The sequence below is a fragment of the Microcaecilia unicolor genome, chromosome 8 (assembly GCF_901765095.1).
Source record: "Microcaecilia unicolor chromosome 8, aMicUni1.1, whole genome shotgun sequence".
Classification (NCBI taxonomy): Eukaryota; Metazoa; Chordata; class Amphibia; order Gymnophiona; family Siphonopidae; genus Microcaecilia; species Microcaecilia unicolor.
Window position 1 is genome coordinate 183,990,068 of NC_044038.1, and position 15,150 is coordinate 184,005,217.

The 15,150-nt window shown below is 42.2% G+C and overlaps 1 protein-coding gene across 1 annotated transcript in view; it reads left to right on the forward strand.

Moving 5' to 3' along the window:
- Window positions 1-1,700: 1,700 nt before the first annotated feature.
- Window positions 1,701-15,150, forward strand: part of UNC5A (unc-5 netrin receptor A) — a 110,978-nt gene continuing 97,528 nt past the window's right edge. The window contains 3 exon segments of the mRNA XM_030213436.1: window positions 1,701-1,736; window positions 6,146-6,309; window positions 8,257-8,411. Coding sequence (XP_030069296.1) covers window positions 1,701-1,736; window positions 6,146-6,309; window positions 8,257-8,411 — 355 coding nt within the window.

The window sequence follows — 15,150 nt, forward strand, 5'->3', positions numbered from 1 at the left end:
CATGTTATTTTATCACTAAGTCATGGGGGCCGATATTCAGATCATAGGAGTCAGACCAGCTAGCTCCTACGGTCAGTGCTAAGCCCCGTTATTCAATGCTGGGCCGTTTCCAGTGACCGCCATTGAATATCCGGTTTATTTTTGGCCAGTTTAAAGATAACCGCCTAAGCTGGTATTGCGGAAGGACTGACTGGTAAGGTTTGTCTCTTTGTGGATGATGCCAAACCTTATAATAGGGTAGAAACCCCGGAGGACATGGATATCATGTGGAGCGATCTGGTGAACCTCAATGTTGGCAATCAGATTTAATGCTAAAAAAATGCAGGGTCATACACTTAGGTTGCAAAAATCCAAGGAAAATGTATAGAATAGGGGGTGAAGTATTTCTGTGTATGAAAGATGAGCAAGACTTAGGGGTGATTTTGTCTGATGATCTCAAGGTGGTCAAGCAGCTAGAAATGGCGAGTCAAAACCAGATAGATGCTCAGATGCACAGGGGGAGGAATGGCCAGCAGGAAAAAAGAGGTGATAGTGCCCTTGGTGAGGCCCCATTTAGAGTATTGTGTGCAATTCTGGAGACCACACCTTCAAAAATATATAAACAGGATGGAGTCAGTCCAGAAGGCAACTACAAAATTGGTCAGTGGTCTCTATTGTAAAGCATATGGGGACGGACTTGAGGCTCTCAATATGTATACACTGGAACAAAGGCATGAGAGAGGGGATATGACGGAGATGTTTAAATACCTCTGTGTACAGGAGGTTAACCTCTTGCAAATGAAGGAAAACTGGAATGAGAGGGCATAGGATAAAGTTAAGAGGTTATAAGATCAGCAGGAAATATTTTTTCACAGAAAGGGTGGTGGATGCGTGAAATCTCCTCCTGATAGAGGTGGTGGAAATGAGGACAGTGTCTGAATTTAAGAAAGCATGGGACAGGCACATGGGATCTCATAGGGAAAGGGGGAGATAGTGGTTGCTCTGTATGGGCAGGCTAGATGGGCTAGTTGGCTCTTATCAGCCGTCATGTTTCTCTGTTTCTAAACTGGCCAAAGATATCCCACATTTTTACACAGCCAAATATGGCTGCTAAACCAGCTTAAAAATTGGCAGATAGACGGTTATGTCAGGTGATATAACCAGCTAGCTGCTAACTAGCGATATTCAGCAGGAGATAGCTGGTTATCCTCTGTTGAATATCACTGAATAGCCAGCTATGTACCATTTAACTGCCCAGATGCCATTCCTGGCCAGTTAAATTGTTTTGAATATTGGAGGGGGTTGTTATTTTAACGCAGGTCCCATGTTGCAAATAAGTGGACTTAACAGTAAAATAGCCTAAATTAACAGTAGCCCGCGTTGATAAGTCCCCACATAATGTGGTTAATGTAGGTCTAAACTAAATGTATAAATTAACTGCATTTTGCTACTACATGGATAATTTCTTGGGATCACCCTCTCTTCATCCTCTCTCAACCCCTATATGGGTAGTGCCAGAGTGGTTAGACATCTTTTCAGCTTATCACCGCCTGTTCTCTTCCAGGGCAATGTCTCCAGATGGGTTCGTTTTATGTTTTAAAAAATCCTAACAAAAAAAATATCTAACCCAATTATTGGTCATAAGAACTCCTTATATCAATAGGTCCATTTCAATATGAATCACTCTAATATATACTTAGCTTAAGTCCATTATAATGCGGATGGAGTGCCTGCCACAGTTTCATAATGAAAAGACTGTAAGTTTTTTAGGGCAGGAAAATAACTATGGAACCTGAATTGTAACATCTTGAGCTCATATTTGAAAGAGGTAAACAGTTTAAAATTCAAATCGAAACTTGATGTACTTGATCAATCCAATGTTCATTCTTTACATTTCAAGGCACTTATTATCCAAGAGTGTGGGATGCCATCAAAGACTTTCTATAGTCATGATGCTATTGCTATAGAAGATTACAGTTTTGCTTACCGGTGGTCTTGATGGCTTTCACAGGATCCTTTTCTGTTCTCTCCTGATGTTATTAAGGTCTATGTGATCAGATTGCAGTGGACAGTTTATACATTGTACATTGGTATGTTACTGGTTGGTAGTTTAGGAGATATTACTGGGGTCTCACTTTGGAAGGAGTGTTCTTCCTTTTATTATCCATTGGGATGTCAATTTTGGCTGTCTGCACAATTGATTTTTGCAGTTTGACAGTTTTTCTTGAGATGTTAAATATTTGACCCAAATGTTGGGCACTCCATCATGGCCCAGGCTCTTACAGTCTGGGACTTTTCTTAACCTGGTTTCTAGCTCACTCTATAGTTTTCATGCTTGCCTTGTCCATTTTCTTCTGGATGTTGCAGAGCCATTCTGCTTCCCTGTGTGTCCTTGGTAATGTGTTTCTGCTGTTTTCTCTCTTTTTCCTCCAGCTTATCTTGGTTTCTGCTATTTTCTGTTCTCCATTCTCTCTCTCTCTCTCTCTCTCACTCTCTCTTCAGCTTGGAAAAGAGACGGATGAGAGGAGATATGATAAAGGTATACAAAATCCTGAGTTGTGTAGAACAAGCTTTGTTGATATTGCAAATTTGTGACCCACCCAGATGCCATGTACTGTTGCTGTGGTATATTATATAAAGATAAACTTGAAACTTGAGTACAAGAGAATCAATTTTTTACTCTTTCAAAAAGTAAAAAGACTAGGGGGCACTCAATGAAGTTAAATGCAAATACTTTTAAAACAAATAAGAGGAAATATTTTTTCACTCAATAAATAGTTCAGCTCTGGAACTCATTGCTAGAGGATGTGGTAACTGTGATTAACATAACTGGGTTTAAAAAAAGGTTAGGACAAGTTCCTGGAGGAAAAGTCTGTAAACTATTATTAAGATAGACCTCTGCTTATTCCTGGTGGTACGTTTTGGGATGCTGCTAGATACTTGTGACCTGTTGGAAGCAGGATACTGGGCTAGATGGACCTTTGGTCTAATCCACTTTGGCAGTTCTTATCCTCTTACATACCTTTCCATTTCCTACCACCAAGATTTCTAATCCATGCAGACATCAGAACCTAGTGTGGCCATTGTCCAAAATCCTCCAGACACCTGATCCTCACTGATTTCTGGGTTTTGCTTCACTTGTAGTCCTGCTGTTAGGTTTGTAATTGCTGCTCCATGAGAGTTACCCCAGAGCAGTCGTGGTTTAAGCAGGATGGTCCAACGCAACCCTACCACTGCTGTTAGAGCTTAAGCAAGCCTTATGTCTGATGCAAGTGTGCCTCCACTCTAACCACTGGACTTTGGTTCCTTGTATTTGCCCCATCAAACTCTGAAGCCCCCTCTATTTCTGCCCCTCCCCCATATTACCTGTTGCTTGCACTCCTGTATCTGTGCCAAGCATGTTTAAACTGTTGTGGTTTTGCTTGCCGCTACCTCTGCTGATCCAGCCCCATCTTGTAAAGAAGCACTTTCTCATAGAAACATAGAAAATGAAGGTAGATAAAGACCATATGGCCGATAACATAACAGTGGTATTTGTATACTGCTATAAATGAAAAGCTAAGCAGTTCACAATATCCGCTAAGAAACCAGGACAATCTCAAAGGATTTACAATACTCAAAATCATTAAAAAAATAACTCTAATTATTAAAGAAAACAAACTTCTAGAAAAGATAAGTTTTTAAGATTCCTCCTAAATAAAACATAGGAGTCAGATTGAGTAAAACAAAGTGAGAACTCTTGCCAAAATTTAGAGGTTTGATAAACCAACAATAGTTCATGAATTTTCAATCTCCTACAACCTTTGATTGAAGGAAAGCTAAAACAAGAATTGTTTATGTTTCTTCGGGATCTAAGTGAAGATGTGAACTGAAAGTTATCCAACATATAAACTAGAATAGCTCCATCTAAAATTTTAAATAAAAGACAAGCAAACTTGGAACAAAACCCTGGCCTCTATCGGCAATCAGTGTAATTTACAAAATACCCTGAGATCTTGTCTGATTTTTTAAAAGAAAAAATTAAATGCATCGCTTTGTTCTATATTGTCTGAAGCTTTCTTCATTTATTCTTTGCTCTTCCCAGAAAAATCAAATTACAGTAATCTAGCTTCGACAATATCAGCGATTGGACTAGAAATCTGAATTTGTCAATTTCAGATAAGCATCTCACCCATCTCAGTTTTCTTAATAAGAAAAACGAGCCTTTACCTACCACATTGATATGAGAGTCAGTGAGAGAGAGTAGTTTCCACGTAGACCCCTAAAATTTTGATTACTGAGGAATAAGTGTATTTAGTTTGCTTGACCTGAATATGGTCTAATAAAGGATCAGGGTTATTGGATAATAGCAAGAATGTGGTCTTCTCTGGATTTAACTTAAGTTTGTAATTTAACATCCAAGGTGAGAAAACATCCATACCGTCTATTCTCTCTTCCTCTCCCTCAGAGATCCTATGTACTTGTCCCAAGCCTTCTTGAATTCAGTTACAGTTTTTGTCTCTGGTTCCTCCACCGGAAGGCTGTTCCACCTATTTGGTGCAAAAGTATTTCCTCAGGTTACTCCTGAGTCTGTCCCCTTTCACCTTCATCTTATACCCTCCCAACTGAGAGACGCTCACCTGTGCATTCATGCCAGGGAGGTATTTAAACATCTTCTCCTGCCTTTCTTTCAAAATATACATAGTCACATCTTTAAGTCTGTCTCCATTTGCTTTATGATGAAGATCACTGATTATTTTAGTAGTCGCCCTGGACCAACTCCATCCTGTTTTATCTTTCCGAAGGTGCGTCTCCAGAACTGTACACAGTGCTCATGTTTTAAATGTAAACTGTCTATTTCCAGCTTCAGATCATGACAATGTACTAGAATTTCCTATTTAGGGAAGATTTCACCATCTTGCAATTTATTAAAGCCTGTTTGTATCATATTCCCTTCCCCCCTTCTTCACTGAGTATATTCTAATGTTTCTGTTGCTGGTCCCATGTCATCATTTAGCCTTTCTGTCATCCTCTTCCATTCTTGCCATGTTTTTCCAAGGGTCCACCTTGAGGTGGGGTGGGGGGGGGGTTCACTAGTGACCTACAACCTATACAAAAGCTATATTATCTCCTGTTTACTGCTGCTGCTGCTGCCTCTCCCCACGCACACTGGCAGCTTGCGCCACGCCTTTATCACACTGACCGGACACATGGACAGTATGAGATGATTACTCACAAATCTCATGGTTTCCACTTTCTTTTCCTTTAATTAATAGGTGGCTTTTGCATCTCAAATGTAGAATTTTACGGTTTTTGCACTGAAGCTCTTTTTCCAAATTCTTTCACCTTTTGTAAGCCCTCTTTCATTTTTAACCCCTGAGTCTGTTACAAATGTTTGTATCCCTGCAGACGAGCTCATTTTCCCCTCAGTCTCTCTGTGAGGTCGCTCATAAACATATTGAAAAGAAGTGGTCCCAGTTCTGAACCTCAAAGGTCATTTTGCCTTCCCTGGACTACAATATGCTCCATTGACCACCACTCTCTGTGCCCCACCATTCAACCAGTTCTTCTCCAGTAAGATTTTCCATCATGCTCCCAAGCCAAGCAATGTGTTTACCAGTATTCTGTGTGCAACACTGTCAAAATCCTCTCTGTCCTGTCCCTCAGACACAGCCCCTGCACCCTGTTAAAGAGCTCAGTTAAGATAGTCTGGCTGGATCCTGCCTTTGTGAAACCTTTGTCTGAGGTTCTGTTCTTGTTTCAAGATCCTGCCTAGTGGTTAAAGCAATGGGTTGAGAGAACTAGGGAAACCAGGGCTCCAAGCCACTTTCTCTACTGTTGTTCATTGTATGTGACCTGGAACAAGTCACTGTCTCTCATTACCTCAGGAACGTAGACTGTAAGCTCTTTGGGGAAGGAATGTATTCTACACTAATTTAGTCTGCTGTATGCTTTATTATTAGAGTAATATAGTAATTTTTATAGTTTGTTGAGTAAAGAAATAATTGTTATTGTTTTGTCCTTTTCTACTTTGTATGTGGCTTGTTCCCCGCTTAGACTCTTGCAGATATAGTGGGTTATAAAGTTTTATTATTATTACCTGGATTTGAATAATGCAGTAACTTCATCTTTTTGAAAGGTGAACTTAAAGTCCAAATTATTCCTTGTCCTTGTTGCTTTTCTGTAGGTTTCCCACTTCATCTTGTTACCCTTCCAGAAAAATCAAAGGATGCTTAACTATTATAAGAATTTGGATGAGGCTGTGACATTGGTAGCAGCCATGGATTCAGACGCAGCTGCCCAGGGCACGATTTTTAAGGTTCTCATGTGTGACAGAACAGTGAGAGCTGGGTGAGGTGGTACAGGAGGAGGTATCAGTATGACCAAGATCATGGTAACAGAGTACATGAGGGCAGATAAAGACCCAAATGGTCGGTCCAGTCTGCATGATAAGCCGTTAAGGTTGTAACTGCTGCTCTGCAGATTTCTCCTCATACATGCATAGAAAAAGACTTTATTTTCACTGCAGCTTTGAGCTGAGATGTTCAGAACCATGGTTTCTAGCTCTTGCCTTAGGGATTCTCTGTGTATATCCCATTCCCTTTTAAATTTCCTCAATTTTTGTCTCCATGACCTCCTCCAAGAGGGCAATCCAAGCATCTGGCAGCAACTCTTTTGGGCAATTGGAGTATTGTAATATATTGCATCAAAAAAAATGTTTCCTCTAAGCTGCAAAAGTGGTTACAGCAGAATAGGCTGTTAGATTGATCTTTGGAAGGGGAGATTTGACTGTGTTACCCTATATATGAGGATTCTTCATTGGCTACCAGTTCAGAAACCCTTAGCTTGCCTGGTCTATAAATCCTTATTCTGCCAGAACTCAGGAGGGCTTACAGAATTGCTTCAGATCCCCTTCATCAGGACACACTATATGTTGGAGGGGGGGAGGGGGGGGGAGTTGGACACTGCGAATTGGTTGTCCTTCTTTTACGAATATTCGCTTCAGATCAGTTTATGATGGTTCCTTCTCTCTTCAAGGTGCAAGAGTTTGGAATGAGTTACAATGGGAGATCAAATGGTCCCCTTCTTATTACTGCTTTCAAAAAGCGCTGAAAACATATTGCAATGCTGTAATTGTACGTTTATGTCAGAGCCTCTCAGGACGTGAACCGCAGCGAGCCCTTGTTCGGGATGCAAAACTTTTACAGACTAGCCCAGAATTTCCATGAAAACAGATGTCCTTAGTCTCCCTCCTACCGTGGTGAAAGCTCAACTTCAGGTTCTGGCAGTAAAACATGGAAGAGGAGTCGGCAGTTGGACTGGTGTTTTGCTGCTGACAAATGGGGAAGGAAGATGCCAGGGCCTGAAGGTGACCGAGGCGGTGCTTTACCAAATTCTGGCCATATTTCAGTCTGTTCTTCAGTTCTGCACCTAGAATCCAGTTCCCATTCTCCTGCTCCTCCTCCTTCCAGTAGAAGTACTGCAGCCAAAGTTCGCTCCAGGTGTGCTACGAATCCAGTCCAGGGTCTGGTGCTGCTGCCTTTACTCAGGAGCCGAGTACTGGAGGCAGTCGCTGGGTCTGCACCGTCCCTGCAGCCCTTCTTCCAGCTGAAACCCAGATCCAGTTTTCTCACTGGTTCCTGCGTCTGGTTCGTTGGCTCTGGCTGGCTCCGTGACGGCTGTGCAGCAGGTCTTTAGCGAAGACAGAGGCGAGCTGGGCCGGGGGTACCGATCCGTATCTGTAGCCGAGCCCAGGACTCCGATCCGCGTTGGCTGCAGAACCCAAACCACTGATCTGGAGCGGGAACAGGAACCGAGCCGCCCCGGATCTTCTGATCTGCTTGGGAAACTGGGCTGGAACCGGGGCTACGATGGGACTTGCTGAAAGGCGACACGCCGGCTGAGCAATACCGATCCTGGTGCCAGTCATGGGCTCACGGTGGCAGGGACCGGGTGCCCTGTACCTGCTGCTGACCGCTGTGCTCCTAGGCTGGCAGCTGCATCCTTCGGGTGAGTCTGAGGGAGGCTGTGGGTTTGTGGCCCTTGAACCATGCATGTTTCTCTGCCTACTTTGTGGGGGAGGGGGCTTTGATCACCCTCCCTCCTCGTCCAAAGCTAGACTAAGGGAACCAGGACCCCCCCCCCCCCCCAAGCAACAAACAGGACTGTGCCCTGTCCAGGGCGGGGATTGGATAATTTTTGGGGGTGACCTCTCCTGGGTAGGGATCGGATAACTGCTCTTTGGGTTACTCTCTAAATGATCTTCTTTTTGATTTCCTTTCCTGTGTTTTGTCTCAGATTCAGGAGCCTTTACAGATATGAAGGATTATTTTCAAAGGGATTAACGTTATATGAAGTGATTTACCACATAAATCACCTTTTTGGAAACTGCCCACGACTGTATCTGGGGAAAAAATGGGTACCCAAGTACATTTATCACCATTATAGTGCAGGTGATTATGGGTGTGGTTAGATGGTGCCAGAAAACTCTGTGTGTAGTTTTGGTTAAGAAAAGTATGTGTACAAAAAACAGGTGCACACCTCTGCAAGTACCTTTCCCTTTTGCAATTTTCAAAAGGAAAGTACATATGTATTTTCCCTTTGAAAACTGGAACAAAGACCCTAGTTTTTAAAAATGCCAATAACTGAAAAATAGCCCCAGAGAGGTTGGGGGGGGGGGGGGGGTCCCAAAAGACTTTTTCCAGCTTATCCCCAGGTAGCCTGATTTTCTCTCTGTTTTGGCAAATGTGTATCTCTAGTATCTTTGTATTTTGCATAGTACATGAGGAAATGCATTTCTGTTTTTTATTTCTCCTCTTTCTCTCAGCCTTATACAGTTTTTCCTACTTCTTTTTTTTTATCTTCTCTGTTAGTTTTAGGAAACATTGCCAGAAAATGTGGTAAAAGCAGTTAGCTTAGCAGGGTTTAAAAAAAAGGTTTGGATAATTTCCTAAAATAAAAGTCTATAAGCCATTATTAAGATGGACTTGGGAAAATCTACTGCATAGTCTAGGATAAACAGCATAAAATCTGTTTTACTGTTCTGGGCTCTTGCTAGCTACTTGTAATCTGGATTGGCCACTGTTGAAAACAGAAACTGGGCTTGATGGACCTTTTGTCTGCCCCAGTATGGCAATGGTTATGTTCTTATATCTTTGTATTTTGCACAGTGCAGGAGGAAATGCATTTTGATTTCTCCTCTATCTCAGCATTATGCAGTTTTTCCTGCTTATTCTGTGATCTTCTCTGTTAGCTTTAGGAAATGTGCATTTGATATCTTTGTATTTTGCACAGTGCAGGAGGAAATGCTTTTCTGTTGTATTTCTCCAAGTACTGCACTGCAGACAGAATTGGACTTAGTGGTGTTTCCAGTTCAGTTTGTGTGTGCAGATTTTTCTTTCTAATATTGTCACTTATTCTGTGTTTCATAAGGGTCTGATTGTGTTAGGGATCTGTAGCATCTCTTTCCAAATCAGAGGTTGTATTGGTGTTCTGGTGCCTGATGCTGCTTTTCATAGGTAGGATTATGGGTGTTTATGTTTTGGTAGTTAATACTGTTAGGCTTGCTAGGTAGGCACTGTGTGTTTATTTGCAGGGTTTCTATTACTTCATGGTGAGCTCCCACCTAGTAATGGATGCAGTTTGTCTTTGCTGCTGAGCTGACTTCAAATTTTGGACCTGCTATTTTTCTACAGTGAGTATTGAAAAAGTGTCTTAATTCTGCTCTTCACCCATCATTAGGAAAGTTTCTTTGCTGGTGGAGCATCACTTTTTGCAGAACTAGAGGGTTGCTACTGGCCAAGGATTTCTTTTTCACAGTTGGGCATCTAAATTATAGAATAATATAATTTATGCATTTTTATTTTGTAATCTAAGCATTTATACCAGCCCTGTGGCATATTTCCTCTGTTACACAACTGTTCTAGAAAGAAAAACAGACCCTTACTCCGTTTTTAGAACAGTCTCCAAACAGGCTCCTTCTTGGCCCCTAAAAATAAGTGCTTGTTTTATAGAATTTGTAAAATCGCTGGGATCCCTGGTATGAGGAATATCACTGGGGATCATCAGGATCCACTGATACTGGAATCTCACCTGGGATCCTCGGGACCCACTGGTACAGGGAATCTCACCCAGGAACTTTGGGATCCACTGTTATGAGGAATCTCACCCAGGATCCACTGATACTGGAATCTCATATGGGATCCTCAGGTCCCACTGGTCTGGGGAATCTCAGCTGGGATCCTCAGGACCCATTGGTATGAGGAATCTGACCCAGGATCTTTGGGACCCAGCTGGTGTCATTTATTTTTTCCATTAAAGGCCTGGTTGAAGAGCTAAGCTTTCACCTGCTTCCTGAAGTAGAGATAGTCTTGTGTTAAGTGGAGCCTTTCAGGGAGTGCATTCCAGAGTGTGGGGGCTACTCCAGAGAAGGTTTGCTTGCAGGTATCACATCCTGTGATGCCCTTTGGAGAGGGTGTGGTTAGAGAATCTCCTTGAAAGGATCTGTGACCTTGAAGGTGTGTAGTGGGAGATTCTGTTCTTCAAGTACTCTGGACCATGGACCATTTCCTTTTAAGGGCCTTGAAGGTCAAACAGAGCGTTTTAAATTTGGCTCTGTGTTGTACTGGTAGCCAATGAAGTTTATGCAAAAATGGTGTGATATGGTCACGTCACTTGCAACTTTCTATTAGTCTTGCTGCAGCATTCTGAATCAATTGAAGCTGGTGCAGACCCTTTGTAGTCAGACCATTGTAGAGTGCATTGCAGTAATCCAGTCTTGATGTTATCATGGTCTCCACAACTGGGATAAGATTTACCTTCTCAATGTAAGGAGAGAGGCAGTGTAGTTGTCACAAGTGATAGAAACAGCTCCTGAAGGTTGCTTGGATTTGGGGGATCAGAGTAAGTGTTAAATCGAACTGTATTCCAAGGTTCGTGATTTGAGAGGTAGTTCATATTTCCCAAAAGAAATTTTGATGTTGGGTATGTCCCCACTTGTGTTAGGGACCCAGAGAAGCTCAGTTATTATTTAAATTGCATTGTTCAATAATTAAAATTTGAAATGATTCGATGCCTCAATACATGAGTCACCTTCTTTGTAGGCCATCATGTTCGAAATTTAATGACTCTGTCATTCCCAAGTCCCAGGAGGGTTTTTTCAAAGAGAATGTTTACATCTTTATTCTCTTAAGCAGCAGGCATTTCGTCTACTCTCTCTAATGAAGTTAAAGTTTTATCAAATTTTAGTACTTTTAAAAAAGCTTTAAAAACAAGTGTGGTGACTAAATTTGCAGATGACACAAAACTATTCAAGGTTGTTAAAACACACGCAGACTTGAAAAATTGCAGGAAGACCTTGGGATATTGGAAGAGTGGGCATCCAAATGGCAGATGAAATTTAATGTTGGCAAATGCAAGATGATGCACATTGGAAAGAATAATCCAAATTATAGTTACCTGATGCTAGGGACCACCTTATGAGTCAGCACCCAAGAAAAAGATCTAGGTTTCACTGTAGATAATACACTGAAATCTTCTGCCCAGTGTGTGGCAACACCCAAAAAGCAAACAGGGTGCTCGGAATTATTAGGTAAGGGAAAATAAATATGACCGAAAATACTATAATGTCTTTGTATCGCTCCATGATGTGACCTCACCTTGAGTATTGCATTCAGTTCTAGTCGCTGTATCTCAAAAAAGATATAGCGGAATTAGGTAAAGGCTCAAAGAAGAGCGACCAAATGATAAAGGGGATGGAACTGCTCCCATATGAAGAAAGGCTAAAGAGGTTAGGGCTCTTCAGCTTGGAAAAGAGACGGATGAGGGGAGATATGATTGAGGTCTACAAAGTCCTGAGTGGTGTAGAATGAGTAGAAGTGAATTTTTTATTTCACTCATTCCAAAAGTACAAAGACTAGGGGACACTCAAGAAAGTTACCTGAAAATCATTTAAAAACAAATAGGAGGAAATAATTTTTCACTCAATGAATAGTAAAGCTCTGGAACTCTTTGCTGGAGGATGTGGTAACAGTGGTTAGCATATCTTAGTTTTAAAAAGGTTTGGACAAGTTCCTGGAGGAAATGTCCACAGTCTGCTATTGAGACAGACGTGGGGAAGCCACTGATTGTCCCTGGGATTTGTAGCATGGAATCTTGTTACTATTTGGGTTTCTGCCAGGTACTTGTGACCTGGCTTGGCCACTGTTGGAAACAGGATACTGGGCTAGATGGACCTTTGGTCTGATCCAGTATAGCTGTTCTTATGTAAAGTTTTTTTTTTTTTTTTTTTATGATTATACTGTCGCATCCTAGAATACTAATCTAGTATCTTTTAGTTGTTAAACATTCTTTGTTGGCCACAGCAGGTTATAAATGATGTAACTGTTACAAAAGAGGTTAAAGCTTGACTTTTTTTTTTTTTTTCTGAATCTGTTTGGGGAAATTCAGAAAGGATTCCCCATGAGGTCACTTTCATCTGTGCCCTGTCTCTTTGCGCTTTGCATATGGATCTGGTTTTAAGACCCCTGTTATGCCCCACTGCCCTTTGTTGGGCAGGGATAAGGAGAAAATCATATTCTGAGGATTTATTTCTTCTATCACAGCACTGAGATATTCAGGGTTTCTTTCTTTCTCTCCCTGGTTCTCAGAAAAGTCCCTATAATGTAAAGTCCATAGACCATTATTAAATGGACTAGAGGAAAATCCACTATTTCTGGGATATACAGTATAAAATGTTTTGTACTTTTGGGGGATCTTGCCAGGTATTTGTGACCTGGATTGGCCACTGTTGGAAACAGGATGCTGGGCTTGATGGACCTTTGGTCTTTCCCAGTATGGCAATACTTATGTTTCATTCTTGTTGGCAGGTATCTTTTATACGTTAAACAATGAATGTGTCCTTCTAATTTCATGTTTAGTTTCTTTCCACTGTTCCAGAGATTGTCATACACATATGCTTTATAATTATGCAAGGATGCTTTCTTCAGCAGCTGGGAGGGGCAGCATTAGAGTATTAGGCAATGGGACTTCTGAAGTATTTTATTTGGGACGTCCGGAGGAGTTAAATAGTAAAAAGAGGAAGTGGAGGGAGAGTAGCTTTTATTAAGAAATATGAAGAAAAGATAGCCAACACAGTAAAGCTGGGGGACAAGACATTTTTTTGATATGTAAGTGATAGGGGGAAGTGCTAAAATGGCAGAGTAAGGCTCAAAGGTGAAGGGGATAAATATGTAGAAGCTGATAGGGATAAAACTGAACTACTTAACAATTATTTCTATTCTGTGTTCACGAATGAAGGGGCAGGGCTGCAGACAGGGCCACCAAGAGGGTGGGCAGGGGGGCCAAAATTCCCCGGGCTGGCTTCCAAGGGAGGCCCAGTGCTAGGGTCTCTATCTCCTGCTCCTGATGGGACCCAAGTGATCACATCCTGACAGGAGCAGGAGAGAGAACTCCAGCTCCGGGCCCCCCTTGGAGGCTGGGGAAGACCCGGAGCTTCCTCCAGCACTGCTCTTCTTCCCATTGCTTGCTGAACGGTCGCTTTTTTTCTCTGAGGCGTGCATGCTTGATTTTGAAACCAAGCATGCCCTGAGAGGAAAAACAGCTGCAGGAGCAGGTAGCACTGAAGAAAGTTGTCTGCTACTGATGGGTCCTAAGGATCCTAGCCAGCCAAGGTACTTCAATCCTGTTGTGGCAGCGATTTAGGAGGGGTGGCAGCGGCAGCAGCCCTGGCCCAGTTCAGTCTCTCGGCAGCCCTGGCCGCAGAAAACAATTCCTAATGGAAATGAATGTTTGGTAGACCAGGACTGATTTTTCAAAACACTCTGTTCAGGAGGAGTTGGCTAACCTAAAACTAGACAAATTGATGGGACCTGATGGGATACATCTGAGGGTGCTCAAAGAAATCGGAAGTTATTGCTGCTCCATCGTATGATCTCTACAATGCTTCTGAGTGGTCCCAGAGGACTGGAGAAGGGCGGATGTGGTCTCTCTACACAAGAGTGGAAGTAAAGGAGGAGGTTGGGAATTACAGAACTGTTACTCTGACCTTGGTGGTGAGTAAACTAATGGAAACGTTTCTAAAGCAGAGGATTGCGAGGTTTCTAGAATCGAATGGACTGCAGGACCCGACGCAGCATGATTTCACTAGAGGCAGGTCATGTCAGACAAATCTGATTGATTTGTTTGACTGGGTGACCAAACAGTTGGATATGGGAGGGATGCTAGATGTGGTGTACTTTTGATTTTAACAAAGCCTTTGACACAGTTCTGTACAGGCAACTGATAAATAAATTGGGTGCCCTCAGCATGGGTCCTAAAGTGACTGACTGGGATAAAAACTGGTTAAGTGGAAGGAGACAGAGGGTAGTGGTGAATGGAGCTCTCTCCGAGGAAAAGGATGTTATCAGTGGTGTACCACAGTGACTGGTCCTTGGCCCGGCTCTTTTTTAACATCTTTGTGAGTGATATTGCAGATGGACTGTCTGATAAGGTTGGTCTCTTTTGCGGATGATACCAAACTCTGTAATAGAGCGGACACTCCGGGGGGTGTGGATAGGATGAGGAAAGATCTAGCAAAGCTTGAAGAATGGTCCAGTAATTGACAACTAAGATTTAATGCTAAAAAAATGCAGGTTTATGCACTTGGGTTTCAAAAAGCAAAAGGGAACAGTGTAATATAGGGGGTGAAGTACTTCTATGTATGAAAGAAGAGCGAGACTTGGGGGCGATTGTGTCAGATGTTTTCAAGGTGACCGGGTAGAAAAGGTGACGGTCAAAGCTGGAAGGATGCTTGGGTGTATAGGGAGAGGAATGGCCAGCGGAAGAAAATAGGTGATGGTGACCTTGTATAAGTCTCTGGTGAGGCCCCATTTAGAAGATGCTGTGCAATTCTGCGGACCACGCCTACGAAAAGATATAAACAGGATGGAGTTGGTCAAGAGGGTGGCTACAAAATTGGTCAGTGGTTTCTGTGATAAAGCGTATAGAGACCGACTTAAGGCTCTTAATATGTATACTTTGGAAGAAAGGCGGGAGAGAGGGGATATGATAGAGATGTTTAAATACATCCTGCGGCATTAATGTACAAGAGGTGAACCTCTTTCAAATGAAGGAAAACTCTGGAAAGAATGCATAGGATGAAGTTAAGAGGTTATAGGCTCAGGAGGAATCTAAGGAAATACTTTTTCATAGAAA